The 24,035-nt window shown below is 41.2% G+C and overlaps 2 protein-coding genes and 1 long non-coding RNA gene across 6 annotated transcripts in view; all 3 read right to left on the reverse strand.

Annotated features, from left to right (window-relative positions):
- thbs4b (thrombospondin 4b) overlaps positions 1–24,035 on the reverse strand; it is a 38,038-nt gene that overhangs the window by 11,046 nt on the left and 2,957 nt on the right. The window contains exons 2-12 of the mRNA XM_026173477.2: positions 22,718–22,915; positions 22,079–22,341; positions 21,859–21,961; positions 21,644–21,726; positions 21,475–21,526; positions 20,954–21,105; positions 8,951–9,088; positions 7,673–7,750; positions 7,426–7,578; positions 7,245–7,349; positions 7,048–7,155 (exon numbers count right to left, since the gene is read on the reverse strand). Coding sequence (XP_026029262.1) covers positions 7,048–7,155; positions 7,245–7,349; positions 7,426–7,578; positions 7,673–7,750; positions 8,951–9,088; positions 20,954–21,105; positions 21,475–21,526; positions 21,644–21,726; positions 21,859–21,961; positions 22,079–22,341; positions 22,718–22,915 — 1,433 coding nt within the window. The remainder of the gene's footprint in view (positions 1–7,047; positions 7,156–7,244; positions 7,350–7,425; positions 7,579–7,672; positions 7,751–8,950; positions 9,089–20,953; positions 21,106–21,474; positions 21,527–21,643; positions 21,727–21,858; positions 21,962–22,078; positions 22,342–22,717; positions 22,916–24,035) is intronic.
- On the reverse strand, positions 10,214–17,341 carry LOC145429692 (uncharacterized). Of its 3 annotated transcripts, none has more exons than XM_080303609.1 (8): positions 17,198–17,341; positions 16,928–17,029; positions 16,605–16,710; positions 14,848–14,918; positions 14,474–14,747; positions 12,325–12,483; positions 12,190–12,246; positions 10,214–11,760 (listed from the first exon to the last, which is right to left on the reverse strand). In XM_080303609.1, exons 1-8 carry the CDS (start codon positions 17,252–17,254, stop codon positions 11,507–11,509), a joined length of 1,080 nt encoding a protein of 359 aa, XP_080159735.1. In that variant the 5' UTR covers positions 17,255–17,341; the 3' UTR covers positions 10,214–11,506. The 3 variants fall into 3 exon arrangements, with proteins under 3 accessions (XP_080159735.1, XP_080159734.1, XP_080159733.1); XM_080303608.1 differs by having other exon boundaries at positions 12,190–12,243; positions 12,782–14,747; XM_080303607.1 differs by having other exon boundaries at positions 12,782–14,747.
- On the reverse strand, positions 18,291–20,942 carry LOC145429693 (uncharacterized). Of its 2 annotated transcripts, XR_013909968.1 has the most exons (4): positions 19,562–20,942; positions 19,316–19,478; positions 19,004–19,196; positions 18,293–18,708 (listed from the first exon to the last, which is right to left on the reverse strand). It is a non-coding gene; the product is annotated as an uncharacterized LOC145429693 (long non-coding RNA). The 2 variants fall into 2 exon arrangements; XR_013909967.1 differs by having other exon boundaries at positions 18,291–19,196.

Below are 24,035 nucleotides of genomic sequence, written 5' to 3' on the forward strand. Positions count from 1 at the left end.
TGACTTGGGGAGGTGAGGGCCCCCGCATAGCTACGGATATAACACTGGAACGGCCGTGTAATCACGGGTTCTCATTTATTCCGGACTAGAACAAGACACATTTTTGCGAACAAACGTTGAGTCTAGATTAGTAAAGAAATATAAAAAGGTTGAATTCCTCGTTTCAGTGGTTGAAATTGTTGTGTGCCTGTCCCCTGACGAGTGTGAAATTAAAATAAAGAGGGAATTTGGAGCCACATAGAGATAGATGGGCATAATTGGGTGTATTACTCTGTGGTGTAATAAAAATAAAAAGGAGAGATAGTAAGAGGTGTGCAGTGGAGAATTATGGAGGAGTACAGAGAGGAATGTGTTGGGAGACTGGCGTACAGTTTACGCTGTCAAGGTAGGCGTGTTGCCTGCGTATCTGTTTAACAGTGATGAAAATGAAATTAAATAAATCTCTTAGTGTGTTAATACAGGAAGCTGCGGACCTGGACCAACTGCCCCCACAAGCACAGCGGCCGAAGCAAAATTATAGGTAATGGGAACCACACCCAGCACGAATCAGCAGCTGTGAAACAGACAGCAGCGAGGAGAGAATTAGAGGAGAAATTAAGAGAAGTTTTAACACATAAAACTGGGGCCAACAGACTTGTGGAGGTTGGGAAGGCGTCCGGAGCATCACAACAAAAAGGTGAAACAAAAACACACACAAGCAGAGAAATCTGAGAGAAAGGCTCCTTTTAAGGTAACGCGTAGTTTGAGAAAAGATAAAATTAACCTGCTTTTATACAAATGCACATACACGCAATGAAGGAACAGCTTACACTCATGAACACGTGAAGATTTTCCAGCAAGGTTAAAGAAAAATTAACATACTTAAATGATGAAGTCTATACATTACTGACAAAGAAACCCTCTGGGTTGCAGGACAACAATTTAACTAAAAAAAAAAAAAAAGGAACACTGGTCTAACCAACCAGGCAAGACACAACAAATTTAGTGGTTAAAAGATTCAAATTGTGACATGTTTTCTGTTGATTGATTAATAAAAGTGATTACTGAATGAAAGAAAGTTCCTTTTTGGGTTTTTAAACATGATCTTAAGAATTTTAATATGTACTTGTGTTGTCCTGTCAACTTGGTGGGTTAGGAGTTGATTATATCGGGAGAGAAAAAAAACAAAAAAAAGGGGGAGAGAAGGCTGACATAGGGCCTGGCCCCATTGTCTCCCCTCTGAATAACACAGCCAACACAACAACATTTTCCTGTTCGTTTGTTTTTGTTTTTTGTTTGTTTTTGTTTTGTTTTGTTTTTGTTTTTTCTATACATATTTAATTACAGGCTGCTTTGCCGGCCCTGAAAGCCGAGGCTGACTGGACTCCTGCTCTCCCCCATACGTGACACTGACCAAATGCTGCAACAGCTGGACCCACAACAACGACCTGAGAATGTCAACAGACCTGCAGGAATGTGATCTCATGCAGCCGAGACGGAGAGCACTAAACCTAAGGCCCGTTTCACTACACGGGGGAAAATTCCCAGACTGCGTCAGCTGACAGAGCTGTGACGAGACGCCCGCCAAGCCCGAATGAAAAGTAAGGCCGAGCGAAAGAATGCTGACCTTGATAACTTTGCATTCACACTGTGCAGGACAGTGATGGACCAACACGGATGATCGGGTGGCGAAAAAGGGCGTGACCGAGACAAGAGGAGTAACTGAGGACAGAAGGCACCTCAGAATGGACAAAAACACAGAAGAAGATGCAGGTTTCACCTGCGGTGAACATCGACACTGGAGAAAGGACTGCCCCAATTGGGGTCAGAACCAGGACGGACTGAATTTTGAGCAGCAGCAGCAGCAATGGTCGCAAACAAACTGAAAAAGGAGGGGGGCAGGACCCCAGGGCACGCTTCAGGCCGTGGTTTACCCAGAACACCAGAACAGGAAAGTGATGAACACAAACACACACACAAACACACACATCTACATGCACTGACTCAGAATGAAGAAAAACACACACACACACACACACACACACACACACACACACACACGGGAATGTTGATTCACTGAGAAGTGATGCACACACATACACATGCACACGCTTGTGCAATAAAGAGTGATCCACACGCACACACACACACACACACACACACACACACACACACACACACACACACACACACACACACACACACACACACACGCTGATGCAATGAAGAATGCTTTGCTTATGCTGATATGCAAAATGCTGCACACAAACATCCCAATGCATAATTATTATGAGGAGCCATTGATTACTTAGAATGTGTTATATGTCACCTAGAAGGCATTTATGTAGATTTTAGGAATAAGCTCTAAAACGGTTTGGTTATGAAAACAATGTCTGTGCGTGATGTCTGTTTATGGCTCAAGGCCTTAACTGAATTCTTTGCTGTGCTTCACACAGCCCTGATGAGGAACAGTGGCACAGAGTGAAATTGATGAATTAATAGTGTAAGTTTTAGGTCGGAGTACGGCATTTTCTGTGATTGAGTTTTAATTCAAGGAGGAACAAAAGGAGTTACGGCACCTGAGGTTCTCATTCCCACACAATATTGTCCCGGCAGGAAGCAAAATTTTCCTGTGAATTTCTGGTTGATTGTTTGGTTTTGTTTAGCGCTAGCTTGATTTTATCAGTGAGCTTTGGCTTGTGTTCTTTCTCGTAAGCGAGAGAGGGATAGTTTTATGCTTGGACATGTCTGCAACGGGCCCTAATTTGTGTTATTTTAGTAGTATTTTGTTGGTTATGTCTGTTTTCGTTTTTGTTACAGTGCACTGGAGAAAAAACATCTGAGAGGTGTGATCCACCGGTGGTGATATGTTGATATTTTGTGAGTTCATGATTTAACAATCAGCTCGTTAAACAAGGCCTGAAAGATTGAAATTTAAAGCGCTATAAAATATTATTACTGTAAACAGTTGCAAAGTGTGCTTCTCCATGATTGTAATTGGCTTGGGAGAAATTCACTTATAGGGAACACTGATCTAAAAGGATTGCACCGAGTCAATCCGGCCCAAAAAACAACAAGGAATTGTTTTCCTTTAAAATGATGACGTCATCTTGCTGGTGATGGAGGCTCGAATAGGTTGCGCGGGAGACTCCATTATCAGCAACATCTGGTATGAATGTGCATGGAGGTATGCATGTGAATGGACTGTGATGGACTGACGACTAAAAGTTTTGACTGACTTGATACTGAGACAATGACTGCACCAACTTTAGGATTAGTAAATGCCAATAAACAATTCATAAACAATTCACCCAGCCGACAAGAGAAGGGTGGATGCTTCGCTTTGTTTTGTTTTGTTTTTTCAGGAGCAGGAGGATAAGAGAGATTGGAGGAGGAGACTCTAGCTTCACATAAGTATGAACTGCAGACTTAACACTGTGGTTGCTGATTTTGAGTTACTGATGTTTGCATTAAGAAAACTGTGCTATATTAGCTGTGTTTTGATTAAGGTATCATGTTATATTATTGGGAATGCCAGAAAACAGCTAACCCCAGATAAGGCAGCGTGATGGATCCCGAGACAACAGGACTGGGACATCTAAATAAAGGTGTGAAACAATCGCCTTCAAAAGGTTATCAATTCACTTGAACCAAAATTAGGACCACTCGGTGCGGCAAGAGTTAATAGTTATTAGTCTCAACACCCAAGGATAACCAGAAGAGCATGACTGATATGATGGTACTGGGATTTTGTTACACTTAATTTTTGCAAAACACAAATAAAACTAAATTGAAACTAAGGATTTTCAGAAAATAAAAACTAGACTAAACTAGCAAAGAATTGGTAAAAACTAATTACAACTGGCAAAAAATTGAAAATCTGGAGTCGAAACTAAATAAAAGATAAAACCTAATGAAAATGGCGAAACGTTTAAAACTCTGGTGCAGAGATTGGCAAATCTGACCAGGAACGTTATAAAATGGATTGTCAGAACAGTCAGCGTTAAAGCCACATTTGACAGTCCATACTAGGATGGCATTGGACATCTTGGGGGTGGAAAGGGGTTGGTGTGACCAAGGTGTGGTTTGGCTTGTCGTATGTATATTTGAGATCATATGGCTCTGGATGGACCGGTTACCAGGGCATGGAAGGAGGACAGACTCATTAAAGGAGGAGAAGGAACTTGCTGGGATTGGAGATCCTCTGGGTGAGTGGTTGATTAAAAGTATGCATAAAATAGAAGTTATCTGTTGTTATTGATTGGTAATAGATTGATAATTGGCCACATTTACAGCTGTATTGACTTGTTGTGGACGTAGTCGACTTCAGGTTTAAACACTCTAATTAACAGGGTGAAAATAGTGACATTAAAGGAAGAGTATGCAGCACCACCCTGTCAGACGCCAGTGATGGTTTTCATTGCAGGTGTAACCATGATCGTTTTTATACATATTGCAACTTGTTGCTCATTGTAGAGTTGTGCTCAAGTTAATAAGGGTTAAAAGCTACAGTCAGCGCGAATGTCTGACTGATCTATTGAGGGAAAAGGCTTCGAGCATAGAAGGCCGCACGCGCTTACAAAACACTGATATCATGTTATTCTTTGTGATCTTTTCTTAAATTATGTCTTTAAGTTTAGTTTAAATAGTGGCAGTTAATTAAACGAGATTTATTAAAATATTAAATACCTGAGTCAGAACGTTACACGCGGATCACCTTAAGAGTCTGGGAAACTTTGTAGCTGCCTAACTTTTTTGAATGTTCTAGCTCCGTTGATTTGACACATTGGAATGTGTCAAAAAAGGGGGGGAAGGTTGAGCTTTAACATCAAACCAGGATTATTTGAACATTTTATAACTTCATTTGTGTCTTTAATAATTTAGGAATGGTAAAGCTTAAGCTAATAGCGGTCCGAGAAGACGGACCTTTTAGAGAATCAGTGAAAAAGCATAAACTATCACTTTCATGTTTAATCATTACTCATTGAAATGAACTGAATAGCGTTTAGAAGATTTGTTAATTTTTTGTCTTTTGTTAAAAAGAGGGGTTTCAATAATTTTCAGACACACCTTGCAAATGTGCTTATAACGAGTTGGCACTCGGCCTTTTGAAGGTCAGAAGCTTCGTTCGGCGTGACTGTCCGGACTGATAAAGTGTAAGAAATGCCTTGAGTGCGGAGGGCGAAATGCAAACATGCTTACACACACATAGATTATGATTAGAATAGGTCCTGAACATAATATTTTAAACCAAATTTGAATCATTAGAACAACAATGGATAACAATATTAGATTATCAAGGCTAGGGAGAGAGGTGTTTTGGTTTTCTGTCTCTTGCAGAGAAAGGAACAGACACCAGACGGGGACCCGGAGATGTGAGGACCCTTCACAGCAGGGACAGATGTAGGGACTGCCGAGACAGCAACTGGGGTCAAGTGTCATGACGTTTGGGCTCCTGGAGAAGATGGATCCCACAAACACAGCAATAACCATGAAGGGGTTGGCGAAAACCAGGAACACCAGACCAACGAGGTTCGAGAGGCTCTTGGCAAAAAGGGGGACACGGCGGTGACCCCAAAACACACAGATCCTTGTTTGAAATCGCAATAATCCCCAGAACTGTGCAATGACTAAAGGGTGGTCTAACCCCGGAGGACGAAGAAAGAAGCTGAGAATCACCCAACTGGAAGACACTGGTAGCTGCAGCAATAAAAATAAAGGTTAAAAGCTCCTTAGACAGAGGTTCTAGTCTAAGTACATTTGAAAGGTATAAGGGGGCATTAAAATGGGAGTGGAAAACTGGAGCACCAAAATAAAGCTGTGGGAAAATTGGGAATGATGGGAGTGCCATCTGTAACTGCTGTTATGGTTGTAAATCTAACTTTGCTTGCATCTGAACTGCGTGAACACAGAGGTCATCCCCCATATGGTCCACCCGTCAAAAGGGGACAGAGGGCCTCAGGATCAAGAAAACCTGGACCTTGCAACGCTGAAGTGCATGTTATTAGTGATCTCTTTAATGAGAGATCAAAAGAGGGTATTGTGATATTATTCTGTTATTATATGTTACCTTATAGATGTAATCAAAATAGTTGAATTAGGATATTGTTGTAGATCATATTATACCCTTTAAAATAGAGTGTGTGATCGGTATGTAGTTTAGTTCTCATTATACTTTTGAGTTAACAGAACATATTCACATATTAGTTCATTAGATAAATGTGCATCACTCTGTATCCTTGATCTGCTGGGAATGTGTTACACTGTTTTCTTGACATGCTTAATTGTTGAATCATGAAGAGAAGGTTGTAAGCAGGAGACTCTGTGTCTAAAGACAGGGGAGATAGACAGACCACATTCCACACCCCCACCTTACAGAAAGCAGAGAAACAACTGCCGAGGTCATAACTTAGGCGCTGTAACAGAGAAAAAATGTGATGTTTTGGCTTTTACGACTAGCTGGGGGCCACTAGAGACTATAAAAAGCTGAGCAACCCGTCACCATTTTGAGACATGTGCCTGACCCTCTGGTAGCATCTCTCCCGTCCGGACGTTCTAATGCTCTTATTGTTGAATTGTATGCAAATAAATGATTGTTGATTGAGCATTTATACACCGAGTATTGTCCCTCCTTCAGCCCAAAGATTCAAAGAACTGCGTGTTTTCAACAATAGCAAGCGATTCCCCTGATGTCAGCAAATGGTTGTATCCACACCAAACTTGTGGCTTTGTAAAGGTAGCCAGTGGGTGACCTCAAAGTTGCTACATCCACATTTCTGTGCATAAATGTGGTGTCTGTGGATATGATATGTTAATAGGTGAATTTGGAAAACAGCGGCAAGTGGATTTTGTAATCTTTGGACAGAGCTAGGCTAGCCCCTTTGCCCACTTTACAGTCGTAAAATAACCGTCTGCCAGGAGCAGCAGTCATTTTAGTGCACATACACATAGGAGGTATTAGTACTTTTACAAGCTTAATCAATCTAGGAAAATTAGCAAGACAAACAAAAATGAGAATCTTTAGGTATAATATGTTTTAGAGGCATTTGTTGCGAGATAGCCACCGACCTGTTCGTTTGGAATACCATCGCCATCTGCATCTTCATCACAGGCATCTCCATAACCATCTCTGTCGGCATCCTCTTGACCAGAGTTAGGAACAAAGACACAGTTATCCTGCAAAGACATGTGACAGTATGATGATTAAATAAAGATATACCTGCCACAGCAAAGCTGCTAATCTTGACAACTTGCACCATGGTTACCTTTCTGCAGTTTGGATCTTTGCATTTGAGTTTCTCATCTGGATATCCATCAATGTCCGTATCCTTTCCACACAGGTATCCATTTCCAGCCCAGCCAATTCCACACTGACAAGACAAATGAAGCTTCTTACAAACTCATTCATATACTGCACATAAGCATTTGAGTGATGAAGAATATTACCTGACAAGAGATGGATCCGTCTCTTTCTACAATACACTGAGCGTTGACATCACAGGGGTTGGTCAGGCTGTTGCCACAGCTGATCTCCGGCTTACAGCCCTTCACCTGATCTCCTGTGAATCCTGACTTACAGCTACCACAGTGATAGGAGCCCTGAGCGGGAATTATCACAACTGCACATGAGCATCTTTGAGTAGCAATAAAGACCTGTAGTAATGGTCATACAATACATCAACGGTGTTCTTACCGCAGAGTTGTGGCAGTTCGAGTTTGCAGTACAGCCTCCATTGTCAGGTCCTTTGCATTCATCGATGTCATCGCAGACCTGGATTGTAAAAAAATGAGCAGACTGTAACAACTTGTTCAGATTTAATTGCTCCAAAAATAAGTGTAAAAAATACGCCCCAAAACAAAACAAAGGATGCCATATAAATCCTCTAAAGCCCCGAAACAGCTGAAGCTGTGCTTTATAATACTTACAGTATTAGAGCACAAATTAAAGTGGGAGTAATTTATGCACACCGGGTATTTTAGGTGTTTATTTTGTAGGAATCTAAAATGCATTAAAAGGGTAAATAACACGCTGCAGACTGCAGGTCATATTTACAAATTCGGAGCAATAAATAAGCATGGAAGTAGAACGTAAATCAGCATATTGAAAAAACGATATCCATCTGTTCCCGCCAATCAGGATCTGGTGCATCAAGATAAACATTTAGTGTGGCTAATCCTGTGTGACATGATGGAGATAATGAAAGCAGTCCAACGAGGTGGAAAAGTTATGTTTTCTTCATGTTTTAAATTTGGTGTCTTCATTGCTCTCGACCAAGTTTGTCAAACATAAGGCACAGGGGCCAGAATTGGCCCGGAGAAGACAAACCGACCCACTGTATGGTGTTGGAAAAAAGTGAAGTTGGGTAAAACTCTGGAGTTTTAACTCATTTGTAAAAGTAATGCAATTTTTCCTACTGATAAAGACCGTGCCCGTGGCCATTTACACAACACTAAAGTAATTAAGTAATTAATAAACAATTACTTGTGCCAATAGATTTCTTTCATTCACTACAGCTGCATTTCAGGTAGAAAAACTGAGATTTACCACTGAAATTGCCCTTTTCCTTATATTAAGATATCTCAAGGATTCAATGGCCCGGCCCTCTTGAGGTCAAAGTGGGTTCTATGCAGCACATGATATCTAATGAGCTTGACAGACGTGATCTACTGGCTGACTGGACTCCAGTGAAAACCCCCATAGGTTTGTGCAAACTTTTTTAAACACCTAAAGTAAAAGTCACTTGTGTTGGCACATTTATTGATTGAACTTTTTTGCTCTTTTAAAGTGAGAACCCTCCTTTATTGTTTAAATGCTTAAATAAATAATTTTATGGTAAGATCAACAACATATTGCAATCTGCTGCTGGATTCAGACTACATTTAAGTCCATTTTTGTGTATGTGTGTGTGTCTTTTTTGATATACACTGATAATAATATTCTGTTTCCTTCATGATGCATCCACTGTCTTACCTGTTTATTGGTCTGAGCGTACACTATGCCCACACCCTCCACTGGCAGGCCGGTGTAGCCCAGCGGACAGGCGTCACAGCGGAAGCCTGGGGCAGTGTTGACGCAGCGCACTCCAGGAAAGCAGGGGTTAAACTGACACTGCAGAAAGGACATGAACTCTGTTGAGCTGCAAAATGTATGTGGTTCTCAAAGGGCTTCTCCCCAAAAGCTTTTAGGTCTGATGACATTGCTCATGCAAGAAAGAGAATGCTGAAGGGCCCAGTCCTCAGAAAAGAGGTCAGTGCAAACAGAAAAGACAGACAGGCAAACACGCAATCTTGTATTGCCATCCTTATAAGGTTCTCCATCTTGTTTTAGAAAGTTCTACCTTTACCTGCTTTTTTTGGTCATAGTCTAAATTATAGAACATTAGTCTGTGTGAAATATCTTTGCTTCTCATGTTCCAGTTTAATGGACCCACTGCCATTCAGTCTGTATATGCTGAAAATGGTGAAAAATACAGTGAGATGCATTTCTTTCACCTATAAACAGATCGTCAAAAAAGTCATTTATGGATCAATTCTGGAGCCACCATTATTCAGTGACATCAAGGTGTATTTGAGTGTACTCCTTAATCGCAGCCTGTTAATTCACACTGTTTCTCATCGGGATCCAAAACCACTAATATGAACTTGCTGCTATGCCAAATAGATACACTCAAAACATTTATCTGTCTTTACCCTAGCTATAATCTCATAAACCAGCAGCCCAAGTAGTAGCCATAAAATACTCGAAAGGATGTCGACAGTTTGCCCTTACACCACAGGTCGTAAATTTATATTGATTGTCATGAGGACAGAAGCATGGCAAGACGCACACACACACACGCACACACACACACACACACACACATACACACGCACACACACACACACATACGGGTCTATGTGGTATGGCGGGACTATACTACGTCAATCCGCCCGGTGGTGGTTTAAGTGGACTACCCTTTTGAAAGGACTTAGAGCCAAGGGAGCGAGGTTAAAGTGTTCGAAAAAATCTGAAAAAAATTTGGGTCACTTCAGACCTCATACACTCCCTATAGAAGTCTAGATACACTGATACACACCAACCAGACTCTATTGTGTTTTCTGGAGACATTGTCCACTTGACAACAATGTGTTTTATGAGGTCCAAAAAAAACAATATTGGGTCTTTAAAGGGACAATGATGTAATATGTAAATAGCTCATCATTACCATGAATACACATCTGACAGGACACAGGATTACTGGAACATCATTTTATTAGTGTTCTTGGATCTGAACATTAATTTTAACCATAAATAAAAAAAGAAATCTATGGACAAAAATGCCCACGCTTCCCACAGAAATATAAAAATATAGAAAACAGAAAAATTAAAAACATTTAAAATGAATTTTAATAGTTTAACCCTTTACAGCCGATCGGAGCGGGCACGCTCTGTTTTGCGTAACTATTTTTAAATCCCGGTAGCTCTGCAACCACTTAAGCTAGCACAATAATTTTTTTTGCATATGAAACTGGAGGAGTTGTACTTACATCTTATGCCATCAGCTTGTCCTAGGTCACAGTTTCCTTCCACATATAGCTTTGCAAAAACTGCATAAAAATCACTTGCAGCAACAAAAACATGATATTCCAGAAACACGCTTCGCCGATCCATCAGCTGTTTGTAACACTTCCTACGTCCATCAGCGCGAACTATCACATGACCGCATGACCTGCCCGAAACCGGAAGTGACGTCATTTTGCGGAAATGTAGTTTTTTACGATCGGGCCCTTATGAGCTTGTGTTTTACTTGTTATGTGTTTTAAAAAGTTATGTTTGCGTTTATGACTTTCTGTGTCGTTTCTGGGATGCTTAGGACTCATATTGCACTGCTGGAAATAGTTTATTTTGATGCATATGCTGTTATTTTGCAAATTTGCACTATAATATTTATTTTCGTTTTTCCTGCAGTATATAAAAATTGGTGTATTTCAAAAATAAAACTATGAAGACACTCAAAATAAATTTCCTGTGGTGGGAAACTAGTTTGTGTAACTTTTTTGTATTTACAGTTTTGAGGGATAAGCCTCTTAAATTTCTCTAACTAGAAATATATGTTAAAAAAACAAAAACGATTTTCAATTTTTTTGTAGTTTATTGCACTTTTTTGCAATTTATGTAATTACTATGCACCTAATGCAGACATATTAAAGTTTGGGCTATAATGGTTGTATTGATGTATAGCAACTTGAAATGCTCCCAAAAATGGCTCCACAGCATGTAAAAATACAATATAAGCTCTGGCGAACTTGGTTCTATGGTAGGTCTTAAAGGGTTAAAGGTAAATATTAAGGGGAGAAAATATGCATTTATAATTTTTTATTTTAAATATAACCCGTCAAAAAAAACCCTAAATAAATTAAATGTAAAAATTATGAAATACAAACTACTTCTGTATTTAACAAGAACTTTTTTTTCTTTAAACAGAACATCAGTGTTAACAACAATTGGCAATCTGACCAAGATGTAAAACCACAGCTCTCTAAACAGTTATTTTAGTTCATTTTTTTCCTGCCTTTTTGCAGTTAATCCTCTGTTTCTTACAAAATCTCTTATGTTTTGAACTGTTCTTCCTGCCAACACCGGATCTTCTACCAATTTGCAATGACTGCATTCATTTTTGGTGGCTAGTTTCCCTTCGTTTATGTGGTCTTTAAAATGCCTCATCACTGCAGCAACCTCAGCCTTGGACCACATGTTTTTGGGAGCTCTTCGGGAATTGTGGGATTGAGCAGCATTTTTCTCTGGAAGATATATAAAGTAGTAGTAGTTAAAACAAACAAAAAACCAAACAAAAAAAACAAAAAACATTTGGTGGTTAAAAGAATGGATGCTACCCTGTACTAACTTCTGAAATGTGTTGCTACCATCAATATCAAAACGAGCTAAAATTCTCTTTGAAAATTTATCAAATTTCTAAAATGAGACATTTAGTGTTCCGCTGTGAATAAAAGACTGAATAAAAAGTTGAATAAAAGTCTCTTGATGCATGCTCAATCATCCAGGTAAGTAAATCCCAAAACGTTGATTCTGTTAATCTGGACGTAGCGTTTTCAGTGGGAGAAACATTTTGTCACTCATCCAAGTGACTTTTTGCCACCACTCTGCAGTTTGCCATATGTTGCAAAGTGATGAAACAATAATAAGCTTAGAGAACCAACTGCACCCCTTACCTTCAGAGGGAGCAGCAGTCTCACTTGCTGCAGGCATTGTGAGTGGTCCTTCATCTGCTGATTACACAATTTGATTAAGTTTTAATATTTGTAACAAACATTTTATCCACAGAAACCAAGCTAGTGGTAACTTACCACAATCTACAGTGTCTTGGAGCTGCGCTGTGTTTGTGGAATCAGCTACTGCATGTACAGGCTCACTGGTGCCACACGCCAACATTGTGAGTGCTGTGTCATCATCATCTGATTCACTCTCACTGTCCTTTGTTTCAGCATCACTTAATGCAATTTCATCTGAGAAATTGTGGGAAAACCCCCCCAAAAAACCAAACACAAACCCCCCAAAAACCTCACATTAACAACGAGATATGACAAAATACAGAACAAATACTGGAAATTATAGTACATAGTTTTACTATTTAAGGCCACCACTCTGCAGTTTGCCAAATGTTGCAAAGTGATGAAACAATAGACTTCAAGAACCTTAAATCATGGACATTTAACAGAATGGTCTGTGCTTTTAGGTTTTAATTCTGTTGATAAAGCATAATATTCAACTACTGCCCTAATATTTGCTCCTTTCAATACAAACCTTCTATTTTGATCTCATCCAGTGATTTCCCCTGGATCTGGGAAAGTTGTCCTTTTTCCAGTGTTAAAAGCAGTTTGGAAATCTTGGCCAGCTGTGTTGTGGGAACTGGTAATCTGTAGAATTCGCGGTGAACGCGGATATCATGACCCAGGAAATCTGCAACCTGATCAAGTTCGTTGTTTTTCAAATTAAGGACTTGTGAGAGTGTGGCAACATGTTTTCTGAGCTGTGTCGATCTTAGATACTCAGGCTGCTTTGCTCCACACTGGTGTGCATGAACACGCAAGGAGTCCATTCCTCTGTAATGACTCATTGATCGGGGTCTTGCAAAGAGGTAGATATTAGTGGCACAAATACCACAGTCAGGCCTCCTACTAACCAGTAGTGACAGAGCATCCAGCATGCTTGGTGTTAGCAGAACTGGAACATTTCTGTCCCTTTTTCCCATTATTTCTATTCTACAGAAATAGTTACAGAGTCTCTGTTCCATTTCTGAGAGCCCCATGGCAACATCTGTGTGGAGTGCTGTTTTGTCTCTTTCAAGAAAACTTTTGAGGCGCATCTTTGAAACCTCTCCAGAACGTCTTCGGTTGAACACAATGATTTGTGAGAGTGTAACTTGTGCAAGTTGGGCATAATTCTGAGCTGTGGCTTCGTTCTCCAAGCTGCAAAAGGCACTTTCTGCAGATTTTTGAAGGTAGTGATGGAGAATCCGAACATCTTCTGTAAAGGGCAATGTTGATGGCTTGTTAAACTTTGCCTCACTCAATGTGTTCAAGGCACGGTGAGACACCATCTCAGACCATTTGGAGACATACAACTTCTTGAACGCATCAGTGGACTTGATTAGGGCTTCATCCTCTGTCATGAGGGCACGACAATGGATAATGTCAGACATTTTATGCAGTGTATGTCCCAGTTTCAGCGCAAGGCTTGGAGTTTTGTATGACAGTGTCTCTTCATCAAAACCTGAAACTTTCTTTACTGCTTGCACAACTCTCTGGAAATTAGCAGGCTTAATAGCTTCTTCCATGTTATGCACTGAGAATTCTGTGCGCAGACACAACAACAAACGTCCCGCTTCACGAAGCTTCTGTCGTATATAATCATACTTTGTAGGGTCTTGTCCATGTTTATTGTAGAGGGACTGGGCAAACTGAATAACAGTAAAGTCATTTCGCACAGCTGAGGCAATCTCATCTTGTTTCATAACAGCAAGAACCTTCCAGACTCCACTTGACACCTGCGGATAACACTGAGACTCCAGAGTTAAAGCCAGGCCGAGTACTTTGGTTCTTCCAGGTTCTTTATCCGTGTCATCTTTTGGTTTGTTAGGACATCTGCGGACATGTCTCCAAAGATCCTTGCGAACATACATCCCTTGACAATAAAAGCAATGAGCAAACTTTCCCTCTACTGCTTTAATCTTGGGTCTTCTCTTCACTTTCAGTGGTCCCACTCCACCATGCAAAACTGCAGCATTATGCTTAAAATTTCCCTTATTTCTCAATTTCTCTAACAGACTTTTACGCTCGTTTGAGTCTCTAGGCAGGGAAAATGCATGCACAACATCAGGAGCCGTTTTGTGCGTTTTCAGGTGGCGGGAAATTTTAGCTTGTGGTTTGCCACAAAAATAGCAGTAATTTCTTTTACTTAAAGTCATTTTTTCTGATTCAGTTTCGCAAAGCTCACTTTTATCTTGTGGCTTGTCCTTTGTCAAGTTGTGGATTAAATTCGTTGAATCTGATTGTTCATGCGCTTTGGAGATGTCATCTTGGCATAGCAGACCTTTTGATGTGCTTGGCAATAATGAGATGTCTTCATCTGAATCTTCATCATATGACTCTGAATCTGGCACATATTCTTCTTCTGATATGCTGTGGTTGCCATCATCATCGCTTGATATTTGATCCAGAACTGAATGTGGCAATCCATCCTCCCCTGAATATTCAGAAATTTCTTCTTTCTGGAATGTAAGAACAAAAGTTTTTTTAATTGATCAATACTTTAGACAGGTAAAAAATAAACTGAAAAAAAGTCAAGCCAAATATGAATGGGATACACACCTGTGTTGACTGGTGGCAATTCTGATTTGCCAATTTTGCAAGGCAAGATTTGTGCCAGACCCCTAAACAAACTGAAACACATTTTGATAGACTTAATTTAGCTTTGCAGTTCTATTTAAGCGAAGTAGTTTTTTGTCAAAGCATTGCAGTAATGTCAAATGCTGAAAAAAAACAAACAAAAAAAAAACTGTTCACATTAAGGATATTTTAATGACTACACATACACTGCTAATCCCCCTCCCCCCCCAAAAAAAGGACATCCCAGATGTGAATGAAGGAATTATTCTTATTAAATACTTTGTTCTTTAGGTAGTTGAGTGGCATGAAAGTGTGTAGTTGAATGTGTGTGGCCTCCAGATGCCTGTACGACTTCCCTACAATGCCTGGGCATGCTCGGGATGAGGTGGCGGATGGTCTCCTGAAGGATCTCCTCCAAGACCTGGACTAAAGCATCTGCCAACCCCTGGACAGTTTGTGGTGGATGGAGTGAGACATGATGTCCCAGATGTGCTCAATTGGATTCAGGTCTGGGGAACAGGCGGGCCAGTCCATAGCATCAATGCCTTTGTCATGGAGGAACTGCTGACATACTCCAGCCACATGAGGCCCAGTGTCGTCTCGCATTAGGTGGACCCCAGGGCCAAATGCACCAGCATGTGGTCTCACAAAGGGTCCGAGGACCTCATCTTGTTACCCAATGACAGTCAGGCTCTCTGGCAGGCACAGAAATGCCACCCCTCACCATTACTGACCCACTGCCAATATGATCATGCTGGAGGATGTTGCAGGCAGCAGAACATTCCCCACGGCATCTCCAGACTGTCACGTGCTCAGTTTGAACCTCCTTTCAGCTGTGAGGAGCATAGGGTGCCCGTGCTGAAGTTGCCAAACTTTGTGTTTTCTGGCAAATGCCAAACATCCTGCATGGTGTTGCAAGCTCAATCCCCACCTGTGGATGCTGGACCCTCAAGCCACCCTCATGAAGTCAGTTTCTGACCATTTGAGCAGACAGATGCACATTTGTGGCCTGTTTGAGGTCATTTTGCAGGGCTCCTCTTGTTCCTCCTTGCACAAAGGTGGAGGTAGCGGTCCTGCTGCTGGGTTGTTGCCCTCCTATGGCCTACTCCACATCCAGGTAGCACCTCCATGCTCTGGACACTACACTAACAGACACAGCAAACCTTCTTGCCACAGCTCACATTGATGTGCTACGCTAGATGAGCTGCACTACCTGAGCCCCTTGTGTGGGTTGTAGACTGTCTCATGCTACCACTAAAATGAAATCACCGCCAGCATTCAAAAGTGACCATAACATCAGCCAGAAAGCATAGGTGCTGAGAAGTGGTCTGTGGTCACCACCTGCAGAACCAGTCCTTTATTATGGTGAATTGACTATAATTTCCACTTGTTGTCTACTCTATTTGCAAAACAGCATGTGAAACTGGTTGTCAGTGTTACTTCCTAAGTGAACAGTTTGATTTCACAGAAGTGTGACTGACTTGGAGTAACATCGCATTGTTTAAGTGTTCCCTTTATTATTTTGAGCAGTTTATGTTATGGAATGGGGAATTGAGGACAATCCCAAGTATACCATTTTTACAAGGTCCTGCACCAATGAGGTAATACTGCATTTCTTTAATTAGACGTGACCACCCATTAATTAAAAAGGGAGCAGTGTTCATTTCAGCACGTCTTAACTTGTTGAACTCTATTAATGCTTTTTACTATACACTGTACCTATTCACTAAATGTCTCACCTTTGCACTTAAAGCCAAGCCACTTGAGGGAGGAAACCGGTCCCACACACTGAATGCACTTGTCCAAAGATGATATTGTTGTGCACACCAGACGATGATTGTGACACTGTTAGCAAAATATTGCAACATTTATTTGTTTTGGACAGTTGGAAAGGTGTGTTTTCAATTCAGTTGCAGATATCAACTAATAAACTTCGTCCATGTAAATCACATCACACCCAGGTGACTGCCAAACACACACACACACACACACACAGCATCCATAAAGAATGATGATAGATTAAATTATTAGTTCATTAAGTGGTACACTGGATTATATTTACCCTTTCAGGCTCTGGATGTTTCAGGTCCAGATCATTGTTTGGAAAGCTGTTTGGTTGCGGCTTTAGGCAGCTCACAGTCTTCTGAATCTGGCTGGTCTCAGTCTTCGTGTGTAACAGATAGAGAATGAAGACAAAAGAACAGTAATCTGACAGTTACTAAAAATGCATCACTCAAGAGGATGAATAGACCATTTCACTATCGGCAAATAGCGTAAGGTACACATCGTGCATGAGAAACATTCATTAAAATCTGTCCTAGGTCAATGTTACCTCTTCAAAATCTTGCACTGAAGAAGAATGCATGGCTTCTGAGCCTTGCTGAGGCATTTCTTCATCAAGATCCTGCAACAAAGAAAAGATGGCACAAAGATTAGACCAAGTGCTCTTCTTGCAACTGTACTGGGCAGGCCTGTGCTTCTGTCTTTAATTTGCATGTGTGTGTGTGTGTGTGTGGGGGGGGGGGGGGGGGGGGGGGGGGGGGCTTTTCACTCAAGAAATGTTTTCTTCTGAAAAAAATACTGGCTACAATAGTTAACAACTGATTCCTTTGCAATCATCCACCCTCTTCCACTTATCCTTATCAGGATTGTGGGGTAGCAGTTTTGGGGCCTATACCAGCTACCATAGGGCAGTACAACCTGGACAGATCACCAGTCTAACATGGAAGGACAAGCATTTGCACTCACACCAAAGGGCAGTTTTGAATCACCAGTTAACCTAACCCCATAAGCTACATCTTTGGACTGTGGGAAGAAGCCAGAGTACACAGCCAGAGAGAGCCCATGCACTAAAGCAGTAAAAAGTGCCTAAAAGAAGTTAAGAAGTTGTATAGTACTATCTATCTTAATGTTCAAGCCTGAGTTTCAAAAAATTTCAACATAGAAACAAAGCACATGCAGTCAGCTCTGCATGCTGTAGGTCAAACTGTCAAGACATACGAGAAGACCCCTCCTAAAACCAGAGTGATGTCACCATGAAGCAAACTTTGACGGAGTCCCCCAATAACAGTGTGGTCCTCCTAAGTCACATTTGGGTGGTTAACACACACACACACACACACACTCAGATGTTATCCAGACTTGCACTTTGAAACAATGAAAAGGACCTACAAGCCACGGTCCATGTAAATCACATCACACCCAGGTGACTGCCAAACACACACACACACAGCATCCATAAAGAATGATGATAGATTAAATTATTAGTTCATTAAGTGGTACACTGGATTATTTCTAACATTTTGAGTTATTTTCCAGTGTTAGAAAATCAGCACTGCTCAGTGTTAGCCATTGTTAATCTTCAAAACTGACTAGGTTACTTTTAAACATATAACACTGTCAAAAGTGTTAATTTAACACTCAACAGTGTTGTATTTAACACTCAGAGGTGTGGACCCTTATAGACACTCTCCAGTGTTAATTTAACACTGGAGATTTTGCTGTGTAGAATCACATTAAACATCAATCACTGTTAAAATTTAGAAACCGAAAGCCATTTTTTATTTCTGCATACCTGCTGATATTTTTTTAGTGCTTTTAGAGGGCTTTGATGTGGCAGCCATCACAATTGCCTGTTTTCCATTAGTACCTACCCCTGTTTTTCCAGTAGGTTATAGTACCATGTAGTTTTTCAGTAACTACTGCACCAAGGTTCCAAGTGATCCAAAGTGATCAGAAAATTTGACATAGACTGAATGCCACCAGGTGGCTGGTCAATGGTGTCACTCGATAAGTTATGAGTGCGCCTCCTTCGTGAAAATCCAAGCCATCATTTTTGAAACTCTGAAATGTTTGAAATAGCGACCAAAATTAACAGCGTGATCCCTGAATTGAACACTAAAGTATAGACTGAGCAGCAGGCATTTTGTCACCTTGACGTCCATGCTTGCTGTGGCATTTATATCACTGGATGCTCGGCTGCATTGCTATAGTTACCCCAGGCACAGTAGGTGATACTCAATTTCAGTGAAAAACTAGATGCCCTAAGTCACGTTAAGCCAATTTGAGTAGGTACAAATGTAAAAATGGCTTAGGGTATGCAATTTATCAGTTCCAAAAAGTACAATTGTAGAAATACCTTGCATCTCCAGAGCCAATCCGAGTCACCATAATTATAGTCTATTTCTTCGCCTGGACTTATGTCTCTGCTTGCAAATAAGCATAGATGGGGCTTTCCATTGATATTTAATATTTTCATCTTAGCACTTGGACTGATGTGGTTGTCGTTGACAAGTCTGCCTAATGACCCATCTTCTTGAGATGCATCCACACTGTGGGGTTAGGCAAAAAAGTATTAGCTTAACTAGTTAGTTAAGAAGCTTTTTTTTTTCATAAATCAAAAGCAATGTGTCATTTAATCTTAATCAAACTACACTGATATAATACGCACCACCAGAGTTTTCCATCAAACTTGAATTCAAACATGAACACCTTCAGGCTGTCATGATAAACTCTGTGTCTCCGCTCACATTCTTCTTTTGTTATGAGTTTACCTCTGTATTCCAAAAGAAAGTCTCCTTTTTGGAATGGAACAGTCGTGAAAATGCCCCGACCTGAATTGCAGAGGCATACCAAGTGAGTGACAAAAGACAAAGTGACAAACTCCAAATCTAATCCAAACTAAAGACCAACTTACCTTTGAAGGCATTTATGTAGTGGATATCAAGTCCCAGTTTGTCCCTTCCAGCAGAAACATGACAGACTGCATCCTCCCGTGGAGGAATGCGTCTCCTTCGCATGTTCTCCTGTACGATTGGCTGTATTACCAAAGCATATAAAGTATTACGATTATCGTCATCATTGTCATCATCATCAGTAGTAGCAGAACTAGCAGTAGTGTAGTTTACAGCATAAACACAGCTGACTTATTCATAGTGCTAATTTATGCCTTCTTTTAAAATGTTAAAGGCCTAGTACTCAAAATGGCGACATGTGACATTTCTGTAATGGCGACTGCAGAGAGTGATACAAGTACTGAGAAAGCTTAGGCATCAAAACTGTAAGAAGTTTTTTCTTCAGGCATATAAATAAATACACGACTAAATACACTTATACCCTTGCTTTTATTTTAGGGCTGTCAGCAGAATGACAGACATTGGACAAACTGCCCGAAATTAGCTAACAGCGACATCAGGGATTTTGACTCAGACTGCGCTGGTTTAATTGTTAATCGCGTTAGTCGCGATGTCGGCATTAACACGTTTAAGCCACAATAATGCTTTAACACCGAGTAAATCCTAACACGGGTTAGCCCGCTTTATCGCGTTGACGCGGTTAGTCGTCAGCCCTATTTTATTTACTAAATGACAAACGCTGGGGCCGTTTTACTTCTTCAAAGACTCACTAACAGTCCATAAAGCATAAATTAAACCAGTTTAATATAGGCCTGTGCACCTATAATTTCATATAGTATTAAAGTCATGGTGCATTTTACATTAAAAAAGGCTTACCTTTGTGTTTTTAATCCGTCTTCGTATTGCCGTCGACATACACTTGTTAAAGGGCACGCGCGCGAAAGTTGTGGCGCCGTTTCCTGTAGGTACCGCCTATATATATAGCCTACCAATCACAATGACTTCCGGCCGTGTGTATTGAAAATGTGTATTAAATTGCAGTACCTACACACATCCACTCTAACTCGAAACGTCGCTGTGCAATACACTGGAATACACAAAAATCAGGTGAGGGGTATAGGTGGACTTTTAAGAAAATCAGAAAATCTTTTAATTATAGTTTAATAAATGAATTTACACTACAGTTTAAGCAAATACAGGTCAAAAGATAAATAATGACCTCATAAGAAGTAGAAAAAATTATTATTTAGACACTTAAAAATGCATTTACAAGTCATGTTTTAGGGGGACACATGAATACACAGCAAAAAGTCGAAATGTCCCCGGAGCCCAGGTACAGCGCAGGTCAAATGTCAATCCATACCACATAGACGCACTCACACACACACACACACACACACACACACACACACACACACACACACACACACACACAGAGCGATATTGAGCTTTACCTCGTCGACATCATCACAGTTAAAACCATCTCCAGTGTACCCATCAGGACATGGTCCACATTCAACACCTTCTGCTGTTTCTATACACATGTCGTCACGGAAACAGACACCCGGTGCACACCTTGGCTTCACCACCTCTGTGCCACCTAGACCTTTAAATAGGAGGAAATAAAGATTTTTTTTTTAACCATCTGTTATTCATTCAGTAATATCAAAATATCATGTAGGCACGGATACTGATAAGGATGTACTGATACCATTATCACGTGCGATCTGCTAATAGGATAACTAATTTATTGAGAGAGTTTTGAGTCTGAGGGGTCAGTGCAGAAACAAAGCAAAAAGAAAGTCTTCCATTAAATTAAAATGTGCACATTTGTGCCATTTTAATTTGCATTGTGACACAACATGAGATAATGAAAAAAAAGAAAGTGATCAGCTGTGATAAATTAAACAATTGGAAACTGGTCCTCAATTTTCCTCTCTACAATGACTGACAGCTACTATAGACATTATCTTACCACAGGCCTGACACTCTGAGATGGTATTCCTGAGAAAGGATGTTTCTTTAACCTGGAACGGGTCAAAAATGAACAAAAGTTTATATTCAGTCAGGCGAGCTGTCAGGGAGGTCAGGATTGACGGAGCAGAGATTAAGTGGCCTCAGAGGGACTGCTAAGAGGTGGTTACCTGCTGAATTAGGACGTCTTTCAGCTCATTTATCACCTTCGTTAACTCCAGCATTTGATTGGACAGCTGCTTTGTGTTGACCCCTGAGGGAGAAGGACTGTTATTTTATTCAGCTGAAACAGAGCTAAGGGCTTCTCAGAGTCTGCCCCCCTTTGACTCAACATTTCCTATCGCTGAGAGTGTTTTCACTGACATTTCCACAGAAAGAACCTTACCCAGAGTCTGAACTGAGTCTCTTTGCTGGAAGTGGCAGTCTTGTAGCGACGCAACGTTTTCAAATGAGTCCCCAACCACCAGCTTTAGTTCATCTAAGCTTTCCTGTTTAAAATCAATCGAGTGAAAGTGCACAGCTAAGCCATCTGGAAACCTACAGAGTCATTATCGTGACAGAAGGGCATTCACTATTGTGTGGAAATATTGTAAGCGATGGCTCACCTGCTCTCTGGCTTGCATAGTCTTTAGTTCCACTGTGCCATAGCCTGCTGGCAAACCCTGGAAGGCAGCAGGGAGATCCCTGACTGTCTCCACCAGCCTGCAGTCCAGATGCAGCTCCACCCCGCCTGGCCCCTGCTGCTGCTGCTGCTGCTGCAGCCCCCTGAGGTGGAACAGCAGTCGGTGTTGCTGGCCATCTGCCAGCACCAGGTTGTTGAATGTGACAGAGGCCATCCTCTTGTCACTCCTCAAGTACCGTAACACGGCTTTAAGAGGACACGGCATGGAAGAGGAAGAAGGAAGAAGAGGTAATGAATAGAGCAAAATTGACTGTGTTGCTGTAAAGGGTTTATGTGATGTTAAGCATTGATATTGTTTGCTATTTGTTTCTCTATCTGTGCTTGGATTGCGTCTTAGCACATAGCAACAGCAACGTCATTATTTGTGTAGCTATTTGGCCACAACCAAAATAGTTTGGGGCACAAACTCAGTACAGTTCATTATGTGGGGGCAAACACTGTCTGCTGGATTTCAGGTCTGTCTGCAGAGTCTTTAAACATTATCACGTTTAATCCATTTTTAATATGAAGACATTGATTGGCGTAGCTTTAAACAACCAGCGCCTCTTTGATGTCCTCCTACCTCGGTTGAGCTTCCCCATCACTGTGAACTCAAAGTACTTGCTGTTGTCCCTGGGGTTGTGCAGGCCAAACACAGTGGTTCCGGTCTTGGGCTGCAACTTGAAGGAGGTTAGGATGAAAGCCTCGTTCACCCCTTGCCCGGTCAGGCCCCCCTGCAGCAGGTCTGGCAGGCAGTCGGGTGAGGTGAGCAGATCGTAGACTGTTGAGACAGATAGCAAGGCAGGGAAACGGGAAAGCACATGAGTAATGGATGATGTGAATATTTACAACCCGCAGCGGCGCTCTGATCCGAGAGTAAACACATTCCGAGTCGACAAGAAGAAGATGATGATGTTGACCCAGCATTAGATGCTCTAGCAAGACGCTGTGTCAATCAGTCAGCGCAAACTTGGCAGGCTGGGTCGGCTCAGGCAAATCAAAAGGAGGCGGATTTGTAAGTAAACAGCATACAGTGACGTTAGATGTGTGCTGTTTTTATGATCTTCTCTTAGGTTTGTTTTAAAACTGTTTGAATTGTAAAATGAGATGGAGCTTCCGCTTGCAGACAAAAGCACAGTGAAATTTAGATGTTCTGACTCAACTGACAGGCAATTTAAAAGTAAAAAGCCAGAGAGGAGCAGAACACTGGTGCTCATGGTCAGAGTCTCCTTTTAATAAAGTGGCTTGGGAGCTGGGCAAACCACAAGAGGATGCGCATTGAATCTCTAGTCCCGCATCTGCACCATCGTGAATACACAAGTACCACTGAAACGGTCCGCACGGCCCTCTGTCGTGAGGGAGCAGAAATTGCTCCCAAATGCTTCCGCTGACTGTTGTCAGCCAAGATTGCCCCAGATGAGATCTCTCGCTCTTTCTTTTATCTCTCTCGTCTGCCTGGGGTCCCTTGTGTTTTGTCAGACACAACACAGAGCCTTTAAATATGTGCGCAGATAAGTGAGACTAAGCCACCGAAATGCCTGCTTGCACCGTGCTGTCAACACTACTTCCACTAAAAATGTAAAGCTTTTCGAATCCTTTGTGTTTGGTTTTTATCAAGATAAGAACTTTTTAATATATAAAAAAAAAAGAAAAGAAAAGAGAACAAAGGAAGCTCGATGTGTGCATCGTGTCTTTAGTGGCATCCACACACACGAAGCGCACAGTCCTGCTTTTCATAAGTCTTCTGGACAAAGGGCTTCGCAGGGTCAGGGTTGTCTTACACAGGAGACCCTGAGAAAGTGTCTCACTTCACCCCCCGATTAACCTCAGATTTCAAGCTTCATAAAACTAGTTCAGCTGAAAGCCATAAAGGAAAACAGTGTCTTGACCTTTCCTTAACA

This window comes from Astatotilapia calliptera, chromosome 7, assembly GCF_964374335.1.
Source record: "Astatotilapia calliptera chromosome 7, fAstCal68.1, whole genome shotgun sequence".
Taxonomy (NCBI): Eukaryota; Metazoa; Chordata; class Actinopteri; order Cichliformes; family Cichlidae; genus Astatotilapia; species Astatotilapia calliptera.

Bases quoted from the DNA above. Each gene is read 5' to 3' on its own strand.
- LOC145429692 (XM_080303607.1), bottom strand. From the start codon at position 17,254: ATGCCTCAGCAAGGCTCAGAAGCCATGCATTCTTCTTCAGTGCAAGAT. The intron at 16,711-16,927 runs GTAAATATAATC...TTTTGCTAACAG, and splicing joins AACATCCAGAGCCTGAAAGG to TGTCACAATCATCGTCTGGT. The intron at 12,484-12,781 runs GTTTGTATTGAA...ACAATTTCTCAG, and splicing joins GGATGAGATCAAAATAGAAG to ATGAAATTGCATTAAGTGAT.